The sequence below is a fragment of the Meleagris gallopavo genome, chromosome 10, assembly GCF_000146605.3.
Source record: "Meleagris gallopavo isolate NT-WF06-2002-E0010 breed Aviagen turkey brand Nicholas breeding stock chromosome 10, Turkey_5.1, whole genome shotgun sequence".
Lineage (NCBI taxonomy): Eukaryota > Metazoa > Chordata > Aves > Galliformes > Phasianidae > Meleagris > Meleagris gallopavo.
In genome coordinates this window covers 3,673,805-3,700,174 of record NC_015020.2, presented here as the reverse complement: position 1 = coordinate 3,700,174, position 26,370 = coordinate 3,673,805, and the positions used below count along the sequence as shown (strand labels likewise).

General features: G+C 37.2%; 1 protein-coding gene across 1 annotated transcript in view; it reads right to left on the bottom strand.

Moving 5' to 3' along the window:
* Positions 1–26,370, bottom strand: part of ABCA4 (ATP binding cassette subfamily A member 4) — a 48,079-nt gene that overhangs the window by 15,439 nt on the left and 6,270 nt on the right. The window contains exons 4-16 of the mRNA XM_031554763.1: positions 25,876–26,015; positions 23,644–23,771; positions 18,439–18,636; positions 15,581–15,670; positions 14,963–15,200; positions 13,899–14,038; positions 12,619–12,735; positions 11,618–11,815; positions 8,242–8,447; positions 7,329–7,505; positions 5,305–5,527; positions 4,139–4,360; positions 2,438–2,642 (exon numbers count right to left, since the gene is read on the bottom strand). Of these exons, the coding sequence (XP_031410623.1) occupies positions 2,438–2,642; positions 4,139–4,360; positions 5,305–5,527; positions 7,329–7,505; positions 8,242–8,447; positions 11,618–11,815; positions 12,619–12,735; positions 13,899–14,038; positions 14,963–15,200; positions 15,581–15,670; positions 18,439–18,636; positions 23,644–23,771; positions 25,876–26,015 (2,282 nt within the window). The remainder of the gene's footprint in view (positions 1–2,437; positions 2,643–4,138; positions 4,361–5,304; positions 5,528–7,328; positions 7,506–8,241; positions 8,448–11,617; positions 11,816–12,618; positions 12,736–13,898; positions 14,039–14,962; positions 15,201–15,580; positions 15,671–18,438; positions 18,637–23,643; positions 23,772–25,875; positions 26,016–26,370) is intronic.

The window sequence follows — 26,370 nt, the reverse complement described above, 5'->3', positions numbered from 1 at the left end:
GTAAAGAATTCAGATCTGTGTGATCTGATTAGCCCTATATTTTATTAAATAAAATGTGGTTTTGTTACAGAACGAAGCTATTCTCTATCTGAGGACAATCTGAAATCTTGCCAACCAGGAAGTAGTTGCCAAGGCCCATCCTGATTACTTTAGATGGGATCCCAGCCTCACTCAATCATTTTCTTTTAACTTCCCCTCAACACTCAAGAGCTGATGAGCAAAAATCTCACCACACTTGTGTTTATTACATTGGGCCTGAATTCAACACTGGCAGTGAAAAAAGAGACACTAGCCACTCTTTTAGCACACAGCCTTCTGGGAAAAAATGACAACTAAGTAAATCTTTTCTTAAACAGAAACGGACTTTTTCAGTCAAAAGCTTGAAAAAAGAAAGTACAACAACATTATCAGTACTTGTTGGGCCAGACTAGAGTTAGTACCGGCCAACTCTGTGCTCTTGGGTCTTACTGATTCATAGAATATAGGGACCTGAGCTGCTGTGTTTAAAACAGGCATGCTTGTGAACCTACATGTTATCGATTGTGTGTTATTTATTTAAAATAAGCAATCAGAACTTTTGACGCTCATTGATAGGTGGTCAGTTTTTTTCTACAGAAAAACTGTTTATGAAAGCGTCTATTTTTTTTTCTGACATAAAAAATAGGCTTCATATCAGGCAACCAACTGTACTTCCGTTAATACATACAAATACCCCATCTGCATTCATAAATAGTTTGCCTTGCACTTGTTACAGACTGTAATTATATCCTTTTGAAGCTGGTGGCAAAAACAACTGCTTCTCATTCAGAATGAATGCAAAGAGCCACGTGAGCTCCATTATGGAGCAGAATGCTTAAACAGCCAAAGTACTAGCTTGTCAACAGGTGGCCATCTGCAGAAAAAAAAACTAGAGCAGGAGCTGATCCATATGATTCATACGATTATCCAGAGAATTCATATAGTACACTACAGCATGGATTTGGAAGGGCTGTGTGTGTATAAGAGAGAAATGCTAAGCAAAACATCAGAGAAACACAGGAGAAGAAAGATGAGGAGATACTCAAAACAAATACTGGGAGGAATTGAAGCTGCTGGATAAAAATGCAGAGAAATACCACTTTTGTGTAAAGTGATGTCAGAAAAAGATATACTTGGAAAAGCAAGTGAAGAAATTTTCTCCTGCTGCTTAAGTTTTGCTGTGTTCACGCAAATAAGTATTATGCATACTTAACCACCAGATTTGCAACACAGGCTTGTCCAAAGAGGGGTTTTTAGGAAAGTTACTCCATATCAGCTTTGAAAATCAAAAGATAAATAATAAATTGCATTAAACTTCTTTGGGAGGACATGTTCGTTAAAATTCAAAAAGTTATTAATTTGATATAGCATAGCTCACTTAGGAAGGGACACAAAAATAGCAAGATTCAGGCCATGTTTTAATCTGAAGCAAAATATTCTGAGATACAGCAATTTTAAAAATCTATACGTTTTCTGATTTGGATTAACTATTCTAAGTGATGTGCTCAGACAAGCACTGTCTTACTGTAGCAATCAATTATTTTTCTTCATATCTAGAAAATCTTCTGCAAGACCTCAAAGTCTGAGTAGCCACACAATCGAAGAAAAAAGCATCCTGGAGATAGTCATCTGCCAAGAAACACATTCTGGAATAGTAGTTCATGTGCAGAGCAGAAAATTAATGAAAATTAATGAAAATAAAGCTTGCTTACTTGCATAGCATAACAGCCTGCATTTATTGTTGTGTAATAATATTCAGTAAGAGGGAGGACAACCACTTAAGCTACAAGGATAAACAATTTTCTCATAGAGAAATTCCCTAAACTTTGTAGTTGATAATCAAGAAAGTCCTTTTGTGATTTTGCAACTAGAACCAGGATGACCATTAAGAAAAAAATCCACAAAGAAACCTTCACAGCTGTCTAGGAACCATACCTCTCAGGAAATAGTAACCTCCTTTAAGAAAGGATTGGCCTAATGTGGCCATAGTACATTTATGAACTAGTGTCATTATTTTGGTATTTTTACAATGTATGGGTGAGGATGATAAATTCTCATTAGAAACGGTTAAAACTTCTCAAGAGGCAAGTATGCACATAAATTGACTTTGAAGATACTTTTATTAATTTAATTTCTATTTAAATTTTGACACGGAACCAGGACTTGCACCATCTTTCTTCTTTCCTCCATTTACATTCATTTCAGGAGTAAAATGGGAGAAAGAAAAAAGAGAAAAAAGGAGAAGCTTTTAATAAACCAATAGGGCCATAATGGACTCATGGTCTAGAGCATCAAATATCCTGTTTCTGAAAAAGAAATACTCAGAAACTAGATTAATATAATTAGAAAAAAAAATCAGAAATTAGATTAATATAATTTACAACTACCACTATTTTAAATGAGTAAGAAACTGGCATACCTGGAAAAACATGATCAAGGTACCAAGAAAGTATTCCATACAGAAAAGCATCAAAAAGCATCATTTTAATGGAAAACAGAAAACTATATTCATCTCCTTCTAAGGGACTGGTTCTGATGTTACCCCACTGTAGGCCAAGACCTTGCTCTTCGTAGCGTGACAAGTATTCTGTACCAAAACCAAAAGCTACTTGAGAAAGGAAACTCTGCAATAAAGAAAAAAATGTTATTAATTCAGACAGAGGGACATTTTTTTAAACACAAACATAAAAAAGAGAAGACCTTTAGGGACTGGACTTCAAAATTTAATACTGCATAAAAATAGTAAAAATAGTAAGAAAAGAAATGTTTTCACTTTATTATCAGACTGGAGTGTCTAATCCCCTGATTATGATGAATGGTGGCAATTCTAAGCTGTAATTAGCTCTACTAGATTGAATTCAACCTTTCTTTAGTAAAATGGGATCTTTCACAGATTTTTAAGCGAATGTCTCCACTCAGAAAATCTGAGATATACATCTTGTACTGAAGAAATAAACTGCCTGGGTGTATGAGATAAGTCCAGTGTCAGGAACAAGACAAAGCACACCAGATTCTCAGAATAATGTTTGGTTTTAAACTATCACTCATTGCTCAATTGTTTTACTCGTCCTAAAAAAAATATTTTTCAGACTCTCATCCACACACACAACCTTGCTGTACTCATCGTAATTAGCTGTTCTTCAGAGGCCAGTCTTTTAAGAAAAATATAAGATAACCAAGCATAGCAGGAACAGAAAAAAGCATTCACCACTTCCGGATGGCAAGGAGGCAAATATCCCTCCTTGGTTTTGACATCCTTCTCTTTTTGGTGAGAAGAGATTTATCTTTGCGCTCAGATTGCGTGTAAATTTCAAAATTTCTTCTCAAATCAGAACTTGTCATGGGCCAACCTAACTCAGTTCCTGACTTACTGACAGAATTGTTTTGTGTTGTATTACTTTTATTTGTAGAACTTAAACTGGTATACCCTCCATCTATATAGGTTTCTTAATGTAAGAGTAGAAGACAGTACATTTCTTACCTAAGCTGTTAAAATGCTCCACAGAGATGGGGAGACTGCATTTAGTCCCCTTCCCCTCTTTCTGATTCGTTGTGCTGAAGAAAATCAATCTGAATAATTCTGCATGCTCATAGTTCTGTTTCATAGAAAAGTAAAAAGTTTCCAGCTTCATAGCAAGATATTTGCCAAAGCTTTAATGTCTGCTTTCAAATCCTACCTCTAAGTTCTTGTAAAGAAGGCAAGTGAACACGACATCTTCTCAACCTTATATTACTCTTCGACTAGATTAGAGGATATGAAAAAGACAACCCTTTCTGTTAATTGCCTTTTTATTTATTAAATATGCTAGAAGTGAGAATTGTTTTGAATTATAGGAATTATTCAAAGCTTTTGAACTGTGCTGATTTTCTAACATTCAGAAAGTAAAATGATATTTATCGAATTTTCTAAAAGCCATAAAATTACTTCTTGGTCACTAGGCCTGCTAAAAAAGCCTATTCTCTTGCAGTCTTTAGTTATTCAAAGGTCCAGAAGTGTCTGTTCCCAAGAGTGGAAAAAGCTGAGAGGATGAAGTGTGCAGTGCTTTGTTACTCACACACACATGCTGAGCAGGGCAGCTAAAATTTGAACCCAAAGATATTATATGAGTGAAAGGCTTACTGCTAGGATCTTCAGATTAACAGTCATGCGATCTTGCCAGACAAAGCAGACAATGTGAGGCAGGTACAAGGTGAAGTACAGGACACCACTGCAGGCAGCTGCCAGATTTGCTTTGGAGAAAAATGTGCTGAACAAGAAACATTGCATTATGGTGGCTGTATTGAATGTCAGTAGAAATAGGAAGAAGAGAAGTGGACTGCTATAATGCAGGACTTGGCCATGCTGTAAGCAAAAGGAAAACAGATTAATTTAAGAGTGCTACTCACATTCTGAACTACTAGAAAATGTCAGAATTGCTAATGAGACATAACCTGTAATGAGCATTAAAAGCCATTCTTTCTCACCCAGTTTTTTTTTTTAAAAAAAACTCTTCTAGCCAGTAATGTTTCAACACTTATGGTTGTTACAATAACAACAAAAATCCTTCATCTAAATTTATCCTTGCTTTTGGATTGTGACTTCAGTTCAATACTACAGACTGTGAAGTTCATTTTGTATTCAATGATTGAATTAAGACTGCAGCTGATTGAGAACACATTTTGTCCTTGTCTTAATATGTAAATGATTCCAAGCAAGATGTGCCTGTGTGGAATTTTATTTTGAATGCAACCAACTGAACTGTCATAAGAATTTTTTTCACTGATCTCATATCTTCTCCCCAGTTCATCTGTTCAATGTGTAGGAAACATTATTTAAGAAAACCTGAAAAAAATACCTCTTAAGAAAATATAACAGGAAAATTATAAAGTAGTACTTTCTGAACATAAATTATATTCTAATTCCAGAAGACTATCACTGCTGAGGAAAACAACTGCAGTTTATTGGAGGTCCCTTTGTACTTAGTAACCCACAGGATATCTTTTGACTATTCTTCCTTAGAACTTTTTGTAGATGAAACAATATACAGAGTAATTAATTAGATGCATTGTTTTGTAAGGGTTCTCACAATAAATCTTTCCAGTGAATTTAACCTTCCATCTCTGCTAAGTGCTCATGCTGTACAGAGGACTGCTTACAAGAACGTGCTTCCTGCATGCTATAATCAGAACAAGTCAACAGCTACTCCCATCTCCCTATGAATGACTACTATACCTTCCCAACAGCAAACTAGCATCAACAGTGCAAAAAGGGAGAGTTTTTATGGTTGTTCATGCGATAATTCTTACCATAATTAGTGCTGTGAGGAGGAACGTGCTCACAGCCATCATGAAGAAGCTGTCTAGGAACCAAGTGCACCAAATCACTCCATTAGTGATGCCTCTGTTCTTCATAGCCTCCTTTAGACGCTTTTCCTTCTCCAGCACTATACTCTTCACAGTCATAGAAACAGAATATATCCAAGCTAGCACCATGAAGATGGGAAAGGAGCGGTTTAAGGTTATCATAAAGCTACAAAAGCAAGAAAAGAGGGATGAAAAAATTTAAGTAAAACAGACAAACATTAAGATGAAAAGCAAGAACAGAAAGGAAAAGACTGGGAAAGAATGCATTTATTAACAAGGGACTGGGAATTCTCAGTCTAAAACTAGGCTATGCATAGTGCAACAGAGCATCACAGGGTTTGCATATCAGCTGATATGCCTGTGGCTGCTGTAGGCTTCAGAGAGCTTTTGCACAGATGAAGATTCTATCCTGCAGTATTCTCAGAGGGGAGGAAGTAAACAGCAGGCTTGCCAGGGCAACTATCTGTCAGGCTGGCAGGTAATGGCAGGTCAAATAACTGTCTGCATCTGCAGTTATCTGAACTACTAGAATTGCTTGCAAAGAAACACAATGAATGAATCAAAATGATTTCTGTAAACTTTTTTTTTTTAAAGTATTTATAGTAAGACAGCAGTAGTAGAAAACAGCATTGGAACAGGCATGCTCTAATCAGAAAAGCATGCACCACATCATCTAGAGTACATGTTCAGGCAGTGCTAATGGAAAGGTCGTAGCAACCACAGATCCTCTGAGGACCCTCTGCACCCAAGAGGCTCACTTTCTCACTCTCTGAGCAAAAAAATACCTTTCTCCTTCAGGAAAAGAAATTCCTGGAATTTGTTGCTAGATTTGTGTTAAGACAAAAGCAGTCATTCTACACAAAAATCAATGGACTGGAATTAGGGAAAAGAAGGCTAGATAAGACCAGGTAATTGCTGAAAACTGTATCATCTACAAGGGAAGGAAAAGGACCGATGTTAGCAGAAACTGACAGTGCACATCCAGCTTTATTGCAAATACTCTTTATGTAATTATAAATGGAAAAACATTTAGGGGTTAGGATTCTATAAGAAAAAATTCCAAGAATCTAAATTGTCTTAAGATTCTGCAAGATCTGTAGAGAGCTGGATGCCTTTAAGCACCAAAAATATGTAAAGCTGTGAGAACTATTATATCTAAATATAAGTCTAGGTCTAGAGTTTGATAATGCACTTGATGAGACTGGGTTGCTGTATTCTTCAGAACTTACAGAGATAGAAAGACAGGTACAAGTTTACCAGGATTTGTATTGTTCGTTCAGTTTTTCTTTAGAAAATGGTTCTTTTTGTATAAAGGTAGATTTTATAGATATAATTAGGGAAATAGGCTTGCAGTAGAGGGAATCCTAAATAAGTAACTGAAGGAGGCAGCATTGGTTCTAACGCAGGTCAGTGCTTTGCATTTAGTTTTGCTGCAGGTGCTGTTCAGTTTTAGAGTTAGTTAAAAACTTTCAGAAAGATAATGTTTTTGTTGGATCCTGTTTAATACACAGAGATAGATCCAGGACTGACTTTTTTAGGTACCAAAGCATTTTATTTGGGTGTCATGCTGACAATGAGTTCTCAGCTGTAATTAGTGTGAAAGCTTATGTTACGTTATTACTAGTGTCCGGAAACATAAGCCTGAAAACAAACAAACAAAACTCCAAAGTTGATTAGTTATTTATTTTTGCTGTTAAGGGGGCAGTGTTTTTTGCTCATTTTTGTTCTGGACACTGGTTGCCTGGTTGCAAAGGCCAGACTGGGACTAGGGGTAGAAACTTGGCAAAGGTGGCTTTTGAAGTCTGGGTTATGGAGGGATATGGAAAAGAACAAATTCAGTTACGCCTCAGTCATTGCTCTCATATATATGCCTTAGGACTAGTACTAGAACTAGTGCTTGGGAGTCTTACAGTGTCCATCACATCAACTAGTCATCAGAATTGAAATAATAAACTGCTCTTACTCACACATCATCCACAAAACATGGATATGGCATTTGCTGAAGATAAATTCCTTGTGGCACTTCAGTGTTGGTCTGGGTCTTTATAATCCCATGCTCAATCATATCTTGGAGATAAGCAAAGCCTCCCCAGATATAACGTAAATCATCCACAGGATCAGCTCTTGGACCAGGATCCCAATACCTTAAAAAAATTTCACATGGAAATCATTTGGGTAAATAGTATCTTTAAGGAAAAAATAAAAAAGGAAAAAAATCTTCGCTACTGATGTTGCTGGGGCATTGCTTGTATTTGCCTTTCCCAGTTTGTCTGTCAGACCACATTGACTGACAAAGATTATAACCTAGAATATTCTTTTGCTTCCTTTAATTTTCTTTATACTTAAACAGAATAGTAATTTTTCACAAAAATGTGCATAAATAAATCATGTTACAGAGTAATTGTTTTAGGATAGAAATAACTATTTGCAACATACTATCCTTAGACATTAAGTTGAAAGAGCTAGATTTCAGTCATCAGACCTCCATGTGGGGGCATTTGAGGAGGTACAGCAGAGAAGTTCTGCTGTGCTGGTGGAGGAGAGATGGATCATAATCCATGTGGTTCTGCCTTGTTCACTTTTCTCTGTAATAGTGCTAGTTAACACCTTGCAGCAGATCAATGAACAGATTCTGAGCACAGTCATTCCCTTTGCGATATATCCATGCACCTACCTACTACCTGGTCTGATGGTTGCACGAGTGATATACCACTTGTGTTAGAACCTGGTAACTAGAGATGGATTCTGCTCTGCATTACATACTAAATACTGGTGAATACAATTGAATTTCATGCATGTATCCAAGGAAGGTTCTAATGTCCTTGTATTGCTTATATTCAAGTGATAACCAGGAATAACCAAGAAGGAATCATCACCTACCTATCTTTGATTTTATTTGTTTTCTCCACAGCATCTATGTCCATCCGAATCTTGTATTTCACATGCGGTAGAAGAGTTTTTCTTGTAGGGTCTATATCCAGAAAAACCACACCAGCCCAGAATTTGTTTTCCTCTAGTAAATGAAGGGCTTGATGAGTTAGCTGGGTTTCGTCATGATAGCCTTCAAATTTATCCAGAGTCAAACACTACAAATAACCACAAAGATAACAAAATGCATTGGAATAAGCTAGCAAGAGCTATATATTAAAGCAAACATGAGTGGCTGACAATAGAAAAGGTAGATAGTTTCATATGAAGTAGTTGCCATTTTACTGCAAGGGTGGACAAATACTGGAAGAGGATGTCCATAGAGTATGCAAAGCTTCCATCTTTGGAGATATTCAAAGCCCATCTGGACATGGTACTGGGCAGCCTATTCTACTGACAAAGAGTTGTATTAAATGATCTCAGGAGTCCTTTTCAACCTAAGGAATTGTATGATTATTTGCAAAAAATTTGTAAGAGTAAGGATCTTCCTATAAAGAGCAGAGAATGCTAAAATCCCACCTTTCAATCCCATTTACAATCAAGACACTTCTCTACTTACAGAAGGGCAAGGACTAAGTTTACTCACCATTACGGCAATAAGTTTCTAAATGTGAAAACTCATTTCTGACATTTTCTTCTCTGCTTTGCAGAGTGTCCACAGAGAGTTTTGGGAATGAAATGGGGGAGCCTTTTGAAACCAAAGCAGCAGTAGAATTAAAAGCAAATGCATTAATAAATCCTCCTAGCATCGCTTGTCTGGTCTGATAATATCTGTCTGATTAACCAAATGTTCTCAAATACAGTTGAGGAAGAAAACCCAGCCCTCTGTATAAAAAGGATGCTTCCCCCATCCTGTTCTACTCCTTGCAGGGCTTGAGGGAGTCATGAGCAACACACTATTTGGCTTCCTAGGCTAATGAAATATAGGTATATTACTGACTCTACTGCAGATATAGTGACAAAACATTGTCTTGCTTAATTAAGCTGTAAATTAGAAAAAATAATTAAATTTAGCATCAAAAAGGAATCTCTTCTTCATCTCAAACTGGCTTCTCAGTACTGTTTAGGAGTTTTACTTAACTAATAGCCTGAAAGACACTAGGCATGGATCATCTCCACTTCTCTCTTACTGTGGAACATAACTACAGGGTCATACATATGACCTTTCACTGCAGAATGTACAGTGTCTGGACTAGACTGCGAAGCAGCACAGACTCTTACCCAGATGTCCAGTCAAGGAAGCAGCAAAGACTCAAAAGAGAAAACACAAGTGCTTATGGGTTTTCTTTGTGAGCAGAATAAAAGAAAAACTTGTGCAAGAATACAAGCTGACATATTAGTGTTGCAATAACAGCTCCTTTGAAGTGAAAAGAGATTTTATATTGTAGTCTACTAGACAAAATCCGAAATTCTTTCCCTTAACATGAATTGCATTCAAAACAAGTGCTGCATTCTCTAACTAGGGTTTTTTTTCCCCCAGTAAATTGCAACAGAGCTTGTGCCTTTAGAAACACTGTTATGTCAAAATTGATTCATCTTCCACTTGCTAAGATTTATTTCCTACCTTAAACCAGTAAATATTTAATAATTTTAAATGGCCCAATAAAGATGGGAAAACCAAAGTTAAATATCAACAAGAGGATTAGAAAATTAAAACAGAAATTAGTGTGTATTAAGAGATGCTTAGCCCTCTTAAGAGTTTGTCTGTTCTGTAGCCTAAGGTAATCAAAGGGAGTGACAGGAAATTCTTGGGTGATGTGAATAAACAGCTACTGCATAACTTCTAAGACTCTCAGTTGTACCACATAAATCTGGAACCTCCAAGGATGACTTCTGGCAGCAGATTACCCTCACTGTATATGCTGGTGAGAGGTAGGGTGAACCTGAAAAGGAGCTATTTGTTCCCATTGTGCTTGGTACATTGTGAAAATATTTCCAAATGCTAGCAACTTAGTGTAAACAGCAGACTTGAAAGTACTAGCTTGTTACAATGAGCTTAGGACACTAAGATCTACTACCAAGTACAGTAACTGCCCCAGTACTGTGGTTATTCCACTACTGATCTGTACTGATGCAATATATCTCACTCAGTTTAAATAAGAAATACTTCTGTTAATATGATACTAAACATCATCAGAAGAATTAGCAGAACTTTATGCAAAAGCTTTATTGCCCTCTATTACAACAGCTTTAAGAAGGCAGACAAACCTTAAGGTCCTGCCTTCTCAGATAGGTTCTTTTAGTTTGAACTAGATAGAAATCAACAGGGCTAGGCTTGATCCTATTGCCTACAATTAATATCAGCTTTCTCTGTGAGCTTGAGGCTTAGCCATTTAACCATTACTAACTATCCTTTCAGATACTGTACGAAATAATTAAACTCTTTAAAGACTCCAAACCTCAGATGAGAAGTGCTAAATGTGTATTATGGCCAAGTGCAACAGCGTTTTAAACTCTCAGTGTTAATCCTACAGCATCGCAGGCTCCACTAATTTTGTCTAATTTCTTAAGTTTACAAAGAAGAGTTGGCATTTCTTCTATCTAACTCAGCAACAATCCATGCCATCTCAGGTCCAGTTCCAAACATGTTTTTACCTAATATCAGAAAGATACAGGAAAAATATAACACCTTTTGTCATTTACTTGGCTCTGGGAAAGGAATGGATGTAGCAGTTTGCTCAGTCCTCTAGAAATCTAATATTTTTTTAATCACTTTTATATTTTTATTTTTATAGACTTACTAATCTGAGTCTGACAAACTCATCTGTAAGGTACACTGTCCATGCTAGAGTAGCCTGATAGAAAGTATATTCCAAAGCATTTTCTGAATAGCTTCATATTTTCATCTATGTTTTTAGCATTTCCTTATTTACATAATGAAATTTCATGTCACTTTTTGTACTGTGACTCTCAAAAAGCCTATAAAGATACAGCACTCCTAGAAAATGGATGAAGAGATTCCAGGAAACGTCTTGTCAGAAGTGGCTACAAAACAAGCAGAAATTCCATGTGTTTTTTATCAGGTTCTCAAAATCCTGTACTGGGAATTTCCAAAGAACTATTAGTTCTCTAGTCCTGTCCTTGCAGTTTGGTAGTAGTTAAAAAAAAAAAAACAACAATGCAGTTTTCCTTAAAGAAAAAAGCACTTTCTGCTTCTCAGCCCCAAAGCACATTCAGACATTCAATTTACACTTTGAATGCAGGATTAAGGGATTGTGAAATTTAAGTCTGTTCTTTTTTGTTCTGCTGCCACAGATTCAAGGTACCGTCTATCCTGCTTCAAGATATTCTCTAGAAGTATTCCCAGCAGAGAGGGAGATGCCCTTACCTCCAGATACTGGCTGAGCAAACGCAGAGCTTGGTCTGCAGCACTGAATATGTTCCTCCAGTCAAAATCCACCATTCCCTTTTCCCTACTACCTGGAGGCCCATTGTGGAGAAAGTTGATAATGTACTCAGCAGTTAAGCCTTCAGTACCCAGCTGACTGTTCAGGAAGTCCCTCACTGTAGAGTGCTTCAGAGAGTCCTGAGGAAACATATTGGAACAGCTTCACTACAGTAATCCTCTTCATGTATCATATTTAGAAAAAGTTTTCAACTTCCATAGCTCTTTCTGAACTGCAAAGTAGTACAAAAGGGTATGTTAAGAAAGGAATTTATAAATGGGTAAATGTATAGTCAAACTGGAGGTGAGGAATGAAGAATGGATAAGAAGGAATATATCCTTGAATACTAATTGCATTTTTTCCCCTATAAGCAAGAGGATAAATATGTAATGTAATGTATGTATAAATATGTAATGTAATAAATGTCTAATATAATAGGAAAAGAAGTTTGGAAAAACATGCATTTTATTTAGAATAAACTGCTTTATAGACTTCAATCACAGATATTACTTGCAGCTGATCAAAATCAGATTTAAGGGAAGAAGAAATAAGCAATTTCCTCAGGCAGTAAAAATTGCTGGGTCCAGCTAAAACATGGTTCTACTGCTTTCTTTCCCTATGTAGAATTCTAGAAAATCAACTTGGGTGTTTTGAAGGACATTTTGCAGAAGTTAGAAAGCAATAATTACTGTCTTTATTAAGAAGTCATTATCATACTGAAGAGTGTCTCAATCTGAGGTTGCCAGAGTCTGTGTAATACATTTAGGATTAGGCTTTAAACCAAGCTCAGCCAGCAACCCAGCAACCTTAAAGGCAACTGATTCCTTGCTGCAAAGGCTGTGCTTCCAGACAAACCTTCTAAAATATTTATCTTCTTGCTTAAGAAAATATAGGATGGTGAAAGGCTGCTCTTACTGAAGCTTCCTGCTAAGTTATAACATACACGGATCATATTCATTTGCAGGCTGTTTTGGAAGAAGTACCACAGCTGAGGTCCTACTTCTTCCCAAGCTTTGATCAACAGTCTGAGACGTCCAAGTTCTTCAAAAGTGGAGTTTGCCTGGAGAAAAACAGCAGGAAAGAATGTTTAGAATGCAAGACAGACAAACACATGGAATTTACAATCCAGGCATTCAGTGACAGTGAAACCTGTAATTTACAAATGTGTACTTAATAAAATTTTTATATAGCAGAAATATAAATATTCCTCAAGAAAGGAAATTTACAAAATCCATTTGGAATCTAAGTCACTTAGGATATGTTTCTGTGGTTCTTGTAATGAAAACAAAACAAAACAAAAAAAAAAACCAAGAGCCCACATTAACCCCACTTATCTTCAATTCCTTTAACTACTCAAGTTTTAGGTTGAATGATTTCCTCTTTGTCTTTTTTTCCCTTAACTATTTCCCTCTATCCTGTAGCTGGAGCCTGGGCTCTGGAACAAAGCTCTTCAGCTGAGACCCTAAAGATGGGTGAAATTAATTTGAGCATTTATATCAAGGTCACAGCAGAGAGGTAATCTGACAGAATGGTGTCTGACATGGAGGCCTGTATGAAGAAAAGTGCATTGCCATGTTGAAAAAATTGCACCCATTGACATTCATTGCCACTTGCTGAACATTTATGGAAACCAAACAGTGGATGTCAGCTCAGTATGGTGTTGGATGGTTCATTTCAGCAGTGGTGACAGTGACATGAAAGACAAGCCATATTCTGGAAGGCCATTCACAGATGTAACACCAAGAAATGAAAAACGTCTCAATCAGCTCAACTGTGCAAATTAGCTAATGGCAATGAGTATTGAAAAACAGCATTTTGTAGCTGAGAATTTACTCTATCAAACAGTGTTATCATGCTCTTTAAGTCTGTTGCACTTTCCATGGAAATAAACAGGAGGTATTACTTTCAGAGCAATCTACATACATATGAATATTACAGTTTTTGTCAATGCAAATATAGGAACACGCCATAAAAAAGGCTACTTGAGCTGGAAAAAGTATTTTGGGCCAAGGCATGATGAATTAGAGAAGACATGCCTCCTGTTTTTTTTTTGTTTGTTTGTTTTTGTTTTTTTTAATGAAATGTAACCAGTCCTCTTCTAATGATCCTCAGAACAAGAGGAGTTCCTGAAGAAAATCTGATTAGGTTGACTGTTTTTCAAAGTATGTTTCTTAGAATGCAATTTTTTAGAAATACACATTTGTATATTTTTTAATTCCTTACATTTTTAATGATTTGCTGTACAGGAGGTGAATTGGGAGCAAAGAGGATTTTTCCCATCAGCAGGGGCTTCACAGCACTCCAGGCTATTTTGGTTAAAGGGTTTGATTCCAAGTTCTGAATCAACTCATTGCAAAAGGGTGCTAAAGACAGAAAGACAAATAGTCTTTATGTAACTTTCCTTAAATTTTACCATACATAACATCCTGCAGGGCTTTTTGCTGGCAATATGGACAGCTAAGTGTATTATGAAACTGAATAGGATAAGCACATTTTATAATACAGAACTAAAATGTCTAAAAAAATGAAGAAGATTGTAAAGTAGATTTTATAGTTGCAAAGTAGACATCAGAGAGTACAGGACAGCAAACAAATTTCATATTGTTTCACTCCTTACTATGGTAGTTGATTCTGATATGGAACTATTTTCTTTCTCCTATCAGTCATTAATTCTTTCACAGAATAAACTTAAGGACTGGAGATTCAGCAGTTCAGAATTTGATCTTATAATGAACTTAGAACTAAGCATTTTTACATAAGCATTTCAATCTTACTTCTGCGTTATAAATTATTTTCGCAGTCAGAATGCAACTTTTCTGTTCCTTGGCTAAGGAAATGGAAATACTGGATCTTCTACTGGTCTTGTGACAGAAGTAGAGTCAAGTATCAACACAGATAGTGGCATTTAGAATTCTCTCTGCTGGTAAAATGCTCACCTCTACTTTGCAACTACACAAACATGTCAGTCATACCAGAAGGAACAGACAAATCTAATGCAACAAAAACTTATATATGTAACAAAAATAGTGTGTGATCTCAATATAAAAAAAAAAGATAAATGGAAAGTTAAAGAGGACAATAAAGAGATAAAATAATAAATAGCAGAAAAATAAAGTTGGTTCCTCTTTGATTTCTTTTCTATTGCAACTGCAAGTAAAATTATTTTATCTGTCTCTAATTTCTCAAATCAACTGCTTTAAAGCATTATTTTATAAAAGCCATAGTGGTATTCTAGCATACACTGCATATGTACACAGTATCTATCGTGGTTTGGTGGAAAAACTTACTGGTTGTATTATCATAAAGATAAATGGATTTCTTTGTGGAATCAATCCCCAGGAAAGCTTTGTAGTTGTTATCTTCATACCAGTTGAAAGAAAGCACTCTGGATCCACCTCCTTCTGGGTAGCCACAGAAAAGATCAGAAAGGGAGCTCACCAAGTGGTCTAAAGATTCTGGTATTCCACCTTGTACAAATGGTTCCCAAACCATTAAAAGGTCCTGAACACTTTGCTTCCTGGCTAGCTGCAGTAAAAAAAAGATTTCTTTGTTAATTGCAACCCTCAAAGGAAGAAAGTATTTGGAGAGATCTCCATTGTGCAAAGACTTGTAAAGTCTAGAAGCAGTCAGAATCTGACTATTTAATCTCTGTGCTGGTTACAGGCACCATTTTCAGTTCTTGTTCTTTCATGTCTATTCTGAATAAATCAATATGCTTCAGAATTGCTAATGCTTATGTCCACATTTATTTTGTGATGAGGGAAGAATTAATTTCTAAGAAAGCATATCTTCCCAAATAATTCAGTTTTCTTTCTGATAAAGCGGGTAATGGGAATAAGCAGAATAAAAATAGAAGACTACACATCACTCAGAAAAGTGGTGCCTTCTATTATTAGACCACTTACCTTTTGTACTGCTTGGGAAACATTAGATAGCACCCTCCCCCAGGACCTGAGGTCAGCACCTGGTGAATTTCTGTCCAACACAGTGGGAAGCTGCAAATACATGAGAAATATAGATGTGTTTTGAATAGTTTATAAATGACAACAGCTAATACAATAAGAAAAGAAAATCCAAATGGCATCTCTAGTTCAATGAGTTATTTGGAACACTGTCTAGACAGTTTTGTTCGTCCACAAAACCATTACCTGCACATAGACTCACGTACCAGGTTGAGTGAGTGGCCTTACTATCATGAGGCTGAAAAAGTCACAATCCATTGAAAATATAGCTTGGTATGTTTTGCTTTTCTAATTTCACCACACCAAGAAGTGCAGAAATAAGGAATGAAGCAATAGCCATTTATGAGAAGCTTCTTCTCAGACAGTGTGATGTAAAGACTCTTGTTAGCTTTCTCATTTATCAAGTATTCATTCAGGAGGCCACTGCTTACCATTGAGGAGAATTAGCTGGTAGTACCTGCAAGAGCTCCTGATTTTCAAGACAGGTTCTTACTGTCTGTTAGATCTGGTAGAAACCATTGATTTTCCAGGCTCCTACAGACTGATCAAATGACCTTGCTGCCAGGGGTTTACACTTTAATTACCACTAACTGTCTAAGAAACAGGTGACACCATAGCATGGTGTCATATACTACTTTGCTTACATTGTTGCATCCGATTCCAGGTGACGGAGATGAGAGACTTCTGGGTTTTGGCAGCACAGCAAGCAGCACAGTCATAGCCTTTCTCTCTCTCCCATACTGCATTAATATTGAGGTATTAATTGTCTCTCTCTTAGAATTACCTTACATTCTTTTACCATTTGCAGTAAATTTATTCTTTCCTTATCTTAATTTGTGCTTGAAACCATGTAAATGGTTGGTTATGCTAGACAGCTGTAGCCTGAAAGCCATGAAGTACGGAGAGACTGACAGTGTAACAGTATAGAAAATCATCTAGGATTTTGAATGCACCAATCTATCTAATGCATAAGTTTAAATTAAAAAGCTCTAACAAAGACTCATCCTGCCTACAAAACTCAGTACAGATTTATGCTCAGTATAGTTACATAACAAGTGCACGGAGTGACGCTGTCCAAAGCAACTATTTCAGCAACCTGTGTCTATGCTTAGTGAAGAACTGCTTATCTCCTCCCAAAACTGCAGTAAAGTATTCAAGAATTTTATTTTTATATTTTTAAGGAGTTTAAAGAAGTTCAAAGGGGAAAAAAGCCACAAATATATTAAAATTATTTAGCAACTTTAACGATAGGTGCGTAGGAAAGCTTCTAACAACTTAATTTCTCATTGTGCTAGGCATCATGAAAAGATAGACCTTCTCTTTAGAGTTAAGCATGCACTAAAACTGCTGGGAACCAGGCTATGGATAGCCTTTCGATGCTGAGGGGAAGTCTTGGCAGGCAAATCTTGTAGTGACGGATCAGAGCACAAACCAGCACCCGAAGACCCAGTCTTTTGCAAGTCCAGAATTTGGCTTCAGGTTTATGTTTCCATTTCCCCACATGAGTCTATTTCTGTTTAAACACAGACGATTTCTTCATCAAATCTCATCCTTCCATTTTATTTAACATGACAAGAAAATAATTACATTAGCAGTTTAATCCTAAAGCTGGGTAGTGCAGTGTGCTTAAGGAAATTCTTAAGTGCTGAAAACATACCTGGGAAGTATTGTAGGAGTAACTCTCTGCTACTTCCAACGAGCATCAGATATTTGAAAATATCTGTGCACATATTTAGAAATGAAAAATAGTCAAAAGCTGACCATGGATTCCTAACAGGACTGGCAAAATCACATAGGCACAAAGAATGACCGTGAATGCTACAAAAGCAGTCCCTGTTTCCAGTTCTGAATAACACAAAGCTGAATTAAATCCGTGCTAAATTAATCGTGGTATTACTCCGCCGTGACAGCAAAGTTGAATCAATTCTTTAGAATCTTTAGATTTAGAATCTGCATAGTACAAGCTACCTGCTGTATACAGCAAGCTGTCGAAGTGATGATCTCATGATAATAACTTACATAGTAAAAACCAGCAAAATAAATGCAGTGTTGCAAAATACAGTCATAAAACAGAATATGTACACAGTGATGGACTATCATGGAAAGAGACCTTGGAATCATTACAATTAGTTCTCTAAAAGCACCAGGGAATATTAGATAATACAAGAAAAGAGCAGAGAGCAATTGCAAATATATATCATTATATCATCGTGTACTTATTTCCATGATACATGGATGCTGAACTCTGACTGCAGTTGTGGTTTATTTACAGCAAGGACACAATAGAAATATGAACAACACAAAGAAGGGTAACAAAAATCAACAGGAGGAAAAGCTACTGTAGAAAGCATGATTAAAGCCAGTAGAACTTGTTTAAAAACAAAACAAAATGGTTTGTGTAGATATTGTAATTCAAGTTGCACCATGGCTTTGACTTTAGAGTAAAATTCTGCCTTGCTGGATGAAGCAGACAGGATGGAATGGCTGGGGTTATTTCAGATCCCTAGTAGGTTGTGCTGCATCCTGTTCTGTTACACAATCTGGGAAGAAAACACTGATTTTAAAATTTTATTTGATTCTTTTAGTTCTGTTGTATGGTGAATTTCTGTTATCTCCTAAAGTATGTTCCAAACTGTCTACTGCTCCTGCTGATGATAGGCTAATAATCCTACATCAATAATCACACATTTGCAGTGGCAAGTGAACGAAAACCACTTAAACACTGGTGATGCACTATGAAAAAAAATTGTTGAAGTTCAATGAAGTATCACATAGGTGAGGATCATTGTGTTAGTACTTACCAGCTGAAATAGCTTAAATAAATCAACATTTGCATACAAGGCATCTTCTACTCTCTGTAGGCCTTCCTGGGAGAGAGCACACATGGCCTTGTGAACAGAAGGGAGGCCTCTTCGGCTGCTGAAGATAATAAAGCGGTCCAAGAGCATCTGGCTACAAGCAATGTCCTTCAGCGTCAAGTTCGGTACACCATAAGCAAACTGCAATCAAAAACAATTTATTATTTAATTTTGTGAAATCTTCAGACCTGTGCAGGAACAATTAGAGATTTATAAAAAATGGACGTTTGATATCAGCACCTGCTAATATTTTCATGAATGGCGGGAAGATGAGGTCAGTGTAAACACTAATTCTTTAACAGCCTTCATTTTGTGGTATGCTAGATCACCTCACCTTCAGATAGACTTTTCTTCTCACTAGAGATTTCTCTTTTCACTGCATCCTTCTAATGAGTTTTCTTTACTTTCTGGCATATAAGCATGCCTGAGGCCATGCCATGCCACTTATTCTTATGGTTAAGCTTTTGCTTGCTTGAAAATATTCCCTCAGGGCTAACCAAATGTGCCACGCAACCCTACTTTGTTTAGCCTGGTTATGGTTTTGTTATCATCTGATCTAAAAGAAAAAGGTAATTCCAATAGCTCCTAAGCTTGATTTCCTTCACTTTTTTATTTCAGTCATGATTATTCCCACTGTAATGCTTCCACACAACATTATTCATTGCCACTGTGTACAGGCATACAGCCAGACTCTAAAAAGTCATTTTACATTAAAGTACACCCAACCTACTTATTTCAACTTCTAATATAAACATGGAACAGAAAATAAAAAATTTCTCCAGTGTTTAATGAGTGGAAGTAGTTTACAGTTAAACTAATGTAAATAAAGTGTAACCGCACAGAAATCAGCGTACCTGGAATTTTTATTGTTGTAACAGAATATGCTTGGAAGTCTGAAATTTAGCTCTGCTTGCTTTACAGTGAACACAATACATAGTAATATAATAAAATATAGCACTGGAAATTGCCCATAAACTAAAGCTCCCATCCTCTGTCCATCTCTTCCATAGTACAAACCGTAAGGAAAAAAGTTCACAACACCATGATGGCTTTAAGTCCTACCATGAAGACAAACACAGACTTTCAGACTACAGAAAATACACCTGTATTACACACACATTGTGTATGATGATAGTGCAAAAAAGAGATGCAAATTCCTAGAAATCTAGCAGGTACTGTCCCTATCATCCCTGCACATAAATGTATATTAGCATAATCTATTCTACTTACACTAGGGAGTCTGAGCACAAGTACAGCAGCAAATCCTTGAAGAGTTCTAACATAATACAATTTTAAAAAACAGGATGCCTGAAATCAAGTGCACAGCAGTAATTAAATTAACCTCCATCAATTTCCTCATCCTTTACACCAATGCTTGGTCTTTGCAAATATGTACAGTTTAAATAATCAGTCCAGTCAGCACAGGCTCTTTGCAAGTGAACATTCTTCCATAAGTAGATATGGCACGGCAAGTACTGTATGCTATTCAGTGAGTTATAGTCTACATACTAGATTATGAATTTTTAAAAATTAAATTACAAATGCGTGTCCTCAGCGTTTTTTCACCGCACAATTTCACCTACAGGGGAATCTGCAAATGCAAGTACTGCTAAGAAAGCGAGACTTGTTTTACAGCAAAGCCAAGACCTGTGAGAAGAGTGACACAAACAGGGCATTCATGCTGCATTGCTAACACAATTTAGAGAGAGGCAGAATGCAAAAAAGCAACTGAGAGGTAGAGTCTGGCTTCCAAAAAAAATCCTCCAAAACATCTCAATTCCGCCACAAATTTTAGCATTTGAATTTAACTGACCTAATGACTGAAGAAATAAAGTCTTTCACTGACATCACAGTTCTGGAAAGATGCATGTGAAAAGAAAACATTTTTTAACTGTGCACGTCTGACTTGGCATAGTCCTTATCATTCAACATGAACTGCAATACAGTTGAGCTGCACAGGGAGGCAACCTGGGAATCTTACTTTGATTTGTGAAATGAGGAAACTGTGACGTTAACATAATTGAAGGAGATTAAACAGAAAAAAAGGTTATTTACAAACAGTAGTTGCATTTCAAGAATGTTCACAAACAGATGGGTTTAGAAAAACATAAAACCTCCGCCCTTCCAATTTTTCCGGTAGGGTGGGCTGTTGCCAATCTTTCCTGAACTTATTGTATTTAACATCAGTCTCTTATCCTTATCTTAGAATGACTCAAAAAAAAACAGGCCCTCAGAGGAAAAATTCAATACTTTTTTTTAATCAATGTGTCACTGTTTGTCTAAAGAAATGAAGTCCAAATTATTATTTCAGCTAGTTGCCTGTTTGATCAGGTTTAGATTTCAGCTCTGTGTGTCATTTCCTGCATTCCCAGGCAGCTGGGACCTAGATCTGCAGCCAGCTGTTGGCAGCAATCAGGCTCTTGTAAACAAGCTCTCAGCTTGCTTTTAGCTCACTCAGCTCTATTCCGTTCCAGCCAAGGAAAAAGGGCATCTAGCGATATGCAGGCAGAGTGGAGTGGCATGAAGAAATGGAGATGAGCTATTGTGGTAAAGGCTAAAGCCAACCACAGATCTGTATTCCAGTCACAGCTCTGAGACTTTGACCGGAACCAAGCATGAGCAAGTCACATGGGCTGGTCTTATCAATAAGATCTATAAGAAAATCTGGACATGAGCCAGCAGAGCGCTCTTGCAGCCTGGAACGCCAGTGTTGTCCTGGGCTGTGTCAAAAGAGGGGTGGCTAGCAGGGAGAGGTAGGTGATTGTGAGGCCCCATCTGGAGTACTGTATCCAGGCCCAGGAACCAGCACAAGAAGGATGCAAAGCTGTCAGAGTGAGTCCAGGGGAGGGTCACAAATTCAATTAGAGGACCAGAGCTTTTCTTCTATGATGGAAGATTGAGGGAGTTGCAATTGTTTAATCTGGGGAAGAGAAAGCTCTGGGGAGAGCTTATTGCCATTTTCCAATACCTAAAAGGAACTTAAAAGCAGGAGGGGGACTGCCTTTTTACACAGGTAGGTAGCGATAGGACAAGGGGGAATGGATTTAAACTGAAAGAGGAGAGATTTAGGTTAGATATCAGGAAGAAATTCATCACTCAGAAGGTGGTGAGGCAGTGGCACAGGCTGCCCAGAGAGCTTGTGAGTGCCCCTTTCCTGCCGGTGTTCAAGGCCAGGCTTGATGGGTTTCTGGGCAGTCTGATCTAGTGGATGGAAACCCTGCCCATGGCAGGGAAATTGGAACTAGATCTTTGAATTGCCTTCCAACCTAGGCCATTCTATGATTTTATGAATTATGATGTATTTCCCATAGCAGAGTAAGTATTCAATTTCTATTAAAATTAATTCTCTTAGGGTCTTTTGAGAACTATGAGATCAGATTTTCCTCATTCCATTGCTCTTGGAGAAAGTATTCATAGCGCTTTCTTTCCTCATTGCTGTAAATCAGCTTCTGTAAGATGACCTTATACACCTGTGATAACCATTAACAAGAAAACATCACACAGAACAATGAAAGTGGAGTTTAATACCAGATTTCTGCCAGCTTCATCTTTAACTGATGTTCATTTTTTTTAAATTCCAAGTATAAAAAGAACAGCATCTCTTTCTACAGCAGCACAGAGAATACAGCAGGACAGTATGTTCCAGCAGGTCCCGAGAATACTTCCGGAGATGGAGCTGAAAACACCATCAGTCCTGCATACATTAGCAGCTGAAGGGTTTTCAACAGCAGACGAATGAAAGCCATTGCGCAGCTAATATAGCCTAACACAACAGCACACGGTTCTCCTGGTGCAGCAGAATTCTAATGCAGAAGAGGAGTGGCAGCAGGGAGGAAAAGGGAAAGAGAAGCCCAACAGTGTATCTATATTTATTTGTCTTGTCAGAAGCTGCAAGGAAACAATTTTCTGCTATCTCTGCAGATGCAGAGACATAAAAGCAAGCTGGATGTATCAACTGACACTGCTGGCTATGGTATGGTCTTGTGGTATTGCTTCATGACCAAGTGAGGAGTGGGGAGATCTCTTGATTCTAATCAAGAACACAGCAGATAAGAAATCTGGCAGCCAGTCAAACTATCTGGAATCTGTGAGGCACAAAAGACACTGAATGCAAGATCATTAATTTCCTCCCTTTTTGGCTGCACACAGTTCTAGCATTTGTGTTTTATGTGATGGTGAAAAAGAAGAATTGAGTTTTGAGCCTCAGTTATTCACTTGTTTCAACCCACACACACTAATGCAGTGTAGAAACAGTTCCAGAGTTCTGATTCAGCAACATTCATTCTCTAATACAACATTCCCCTCGATTCTGACATACCAGTACATACAGTTGCAGAGACAGCCTGGACTACTTAGCCACCATTTAGCTGCTACAGGAGTGATCTGACCTGCAGTTTTCACTGTGAATTTTCTGAGTACGTTTGTTATTCAGCTGGGATCCAAAAAAAAATTGGGTCTGCTTTTACATTCCCACCCCTAAGGTCAGCATGCTACTTTGCTGGCACTGGGGCAGAGAATTTAAACATTAAATTAGGAGCCTGAAAATTGTTTTCTGCTGTTAATCATCAGAGCTGTTGTCCGCCAAAAAACTGAACAACTACCTTATGCTTTTGAGAAGTCTTTAATCACAAGGACATATGCCTTACTTGTCAGTATCATTTCTTAACATCTAGCTGTTCTAGATCTAGGAGCAATGATGGCATCAAACAAAATACCTTTATTTAATGCATATGCAAAATATCCATAGAATCACAGAATGATTTGGGTTGGAAGGGACCCCAAACATCATCAAGCTCCAGCCTCCCTGCCACAGGCAGGGTTACCAACTGCTAGATAAAGTACTAGATCAGGTTGCCCAGGGCCCCATTCAACCTGGCTCTGAACACCTCCAGGGTCCACAACCTCTCCAGGCAACTTGTTCCAGCACCTCAGCATCCTCTCAGTGAAAAACTTTCCCTGACATCTAATCTAAACCATCCCTCCTTTAGTTTTAAAACTGTCAAGACAAAAAGCATTCTTCTAGGTTAAAAAATACACAGCCACTAAAGCAGATGTATAGTGTGAAGTCCCCACTGAAGTTACTTTGCATATACAATTCAAGAGGCTGTATTTTAGGCAGGTAACTGGTAGCTTTTGTACTCCACTCACCTGTTCAGGGCGCACTTGAGCATTAACAAGCTGGAAAACAACTGCATCAGGAAGGCCAAGGTTTTCCAGTAAGAAGGAAGTGAGAGTTTCCCCATCTTTCAAAATGTCTAGAATTCTTATTCCTCTTCCTGGATAAAGAAAAGAGTACAGGGATAAGTGAAATGCCAGATAAAGGAAGTTAAAGAGCATCTCAAATCCTAGTTTAAACCTGCAAAAACTATGTATTTTGGCTCACATGCTTACAGTGACTAATGGGGTCTAAAACTACTTTTGAAATTCAAAATAATATTTTGCAAAGGAATGCTTATCAGAAAATACGCACTGCTAGAACTCTCCACATCTGATTTCTCAAAGATGCTTCAGAGTGGGACTTCAGAAATAGAAGTACTGATAGCATCCCTAATTGCATTTGAAAGTCTCTGCCTTTTTTCTGCTTTATTTCACATGTTCAGATCGAAGCACGCTATTATTGTTAGTATTACAGTCCCTTCAGCTCGGCCTTGTGTAAATAGTTTCAGTCAGTCCTTTACACTTTCACTAGTTTATAATTTACTGTTGATAATTTTATCTATTTAACCCGATTCTACAATTTTTGCAAGAACAGCCCCTTAAAAATCTTTCACAAGCAAAACTTCTTATTTTCCTTTGAGAAGCAATTACTCCTGCATGTATCCATTCAAGCAGTAAATACTGAAAATGTTATCAGGTGCCTGTCTCCTGTATTTTCTCTGATGCCCTTCCTGGTACCTAGGCACAGTGGAGGAAGAATAATGTTGCAGGAAGAAGCGGGAAAGTGGGTCAAGAAAGGAGGATTCAAGAGGTGAATCAGGTTTAAGGAATCAAGAGAAGGAGCAGTCTTAGTTCTGGCATCTGGTAGTTTTTCATTTTTCAGCACTGCAACTGTAATATTCTGTTAAGGATTTTTACAGGCAATGATAGAAAGCAATATATACACAGAACACATATAGTTAATTACACAGTACATTTTTCCATAAAGATAAAAGTGGCTATTCACATTTCATTACTTTTGCTCTGGAACCAACTTTTAGTTTGTTTTATGAAGTAGAAGATTAATTTTTTTTTTTTTAATTTAATTACACACATTAAAAACAGTTTTCAAAACAGCATTGTATTTCACAGGAATTGGGAGCAATGTGCTGTGTTTTCTGGTTGCTCAGTAGATACAGGATGCAAAGGCAAACCCCCCCCAAACCATGGGGTCTGATATTTAGCAAACTCATTGCACTTCATGCTTTTCTTCTTCCCTGTACAGGTAGGTTTAGTTTCTATGGCTATGTAAAAACCGTGTCTCAGATTATACTCAGGTTCTTGTTTGCATTTGGATCTTCCTACCGTTATTTACAATGACAGACCTTTTCTTACTTCTAATGAAAAACTTCTGATGGGATAGTGGAGCACCTGTATGTGAAGATTTATAGGCATCTTATTAAAAATATATGTTGGGTGATAATATTTGATTTTAATATTATTCCTGTGGCAAAGAACTTGAAAATGGGATAGTTCTCAAAGCCAGTCCATTTTTGTGTCACTATTTCTATGAACATATTTTCAAATTATATATTTAAAGAGCATATATTATATTTAAAGCATTAATGGTCCATGTTTTATTTTTTCCCAGGACAGTGTTTTTAGTTTGACATATTGCTTTGAGTAAAAGTTAATGGAGTCTATAAACAAAGGGAATTGCAAATAATGTAAATGTGCAGTGGTTTCTCTCTTTAAACATATCACCAAAAAAGGCAGAAAGGGCTTTTTAATCATTGTCGCAAATACGTTTCAAAACAAAAATCTGTTTAAATCTCTTCTCTGGGTTATGCCCTAATTCAAGCATGTTCCTGGCTTTTTATTCCTCTGCATCTTCTTCCAGTGATGCTTTCTTACTGCTTTTGCCTCTACTATATTAACAATTAGTGAAACCTCTCCATCCATGTTTTGCTTTGGGTGGTGACACATCCATGTTTTCACATTTTGAGTTTTGTTTGCAGTTACTTAAGGAAGCTGGCTGCAGAATGAAGCCACATGATTCTCTCTAAAATATATATTTTTTTTAAGCCACCAGCTAATGAATTTTAGGCTACCTTCTCAAACAGTAAGAATAGTCACAGTCAAGTGTAAAACACATTAAGTTGTTGTTAGTCCCTGCATAGTAATTACTAGATGGATTTCAAAAGGCAAAATTCAGTGGTTTATGGTCATAGAGAAAACAATTACCTGCAATTCTTTCAGGATTTGTTCTCATTGTTTCCATAAACTGAGTCATAATGATCAGTTCTTCCCAGACTCTGCCAAGGTCATGGATTTCAGGGGCTTCCAGTAAGAGCTCCTGAGCATCTTTATATACTCTTGCAAGACTGAAAGAAGAAATAAGCAACAATGATAATTTATGACTGATGACTATTATGAACATTTCATATATGTATTTTCAAATTTTACTTTCTCTGTGGTAGGGATGAGGAGAAAAAGTTAATTTATCTTCATCCTTGAAACTCAAAGACTCAATTTTCTGGTGACAAGAAAGTACTTTCAGTGAATTCAGTTAGATAAGGGAATCCACATGGTTCAGAGGGCTACTTGTGTGGCAGAAGGCTGGCCTCTCGTACACCTATATTACCACACACTGTTGGGGACTGGACCTTTCCCATACAGCACTCCATATTTGTGGTGCAAATATGCTCTAGTTATGACTAAGGATCAGTTTTGGCAGTT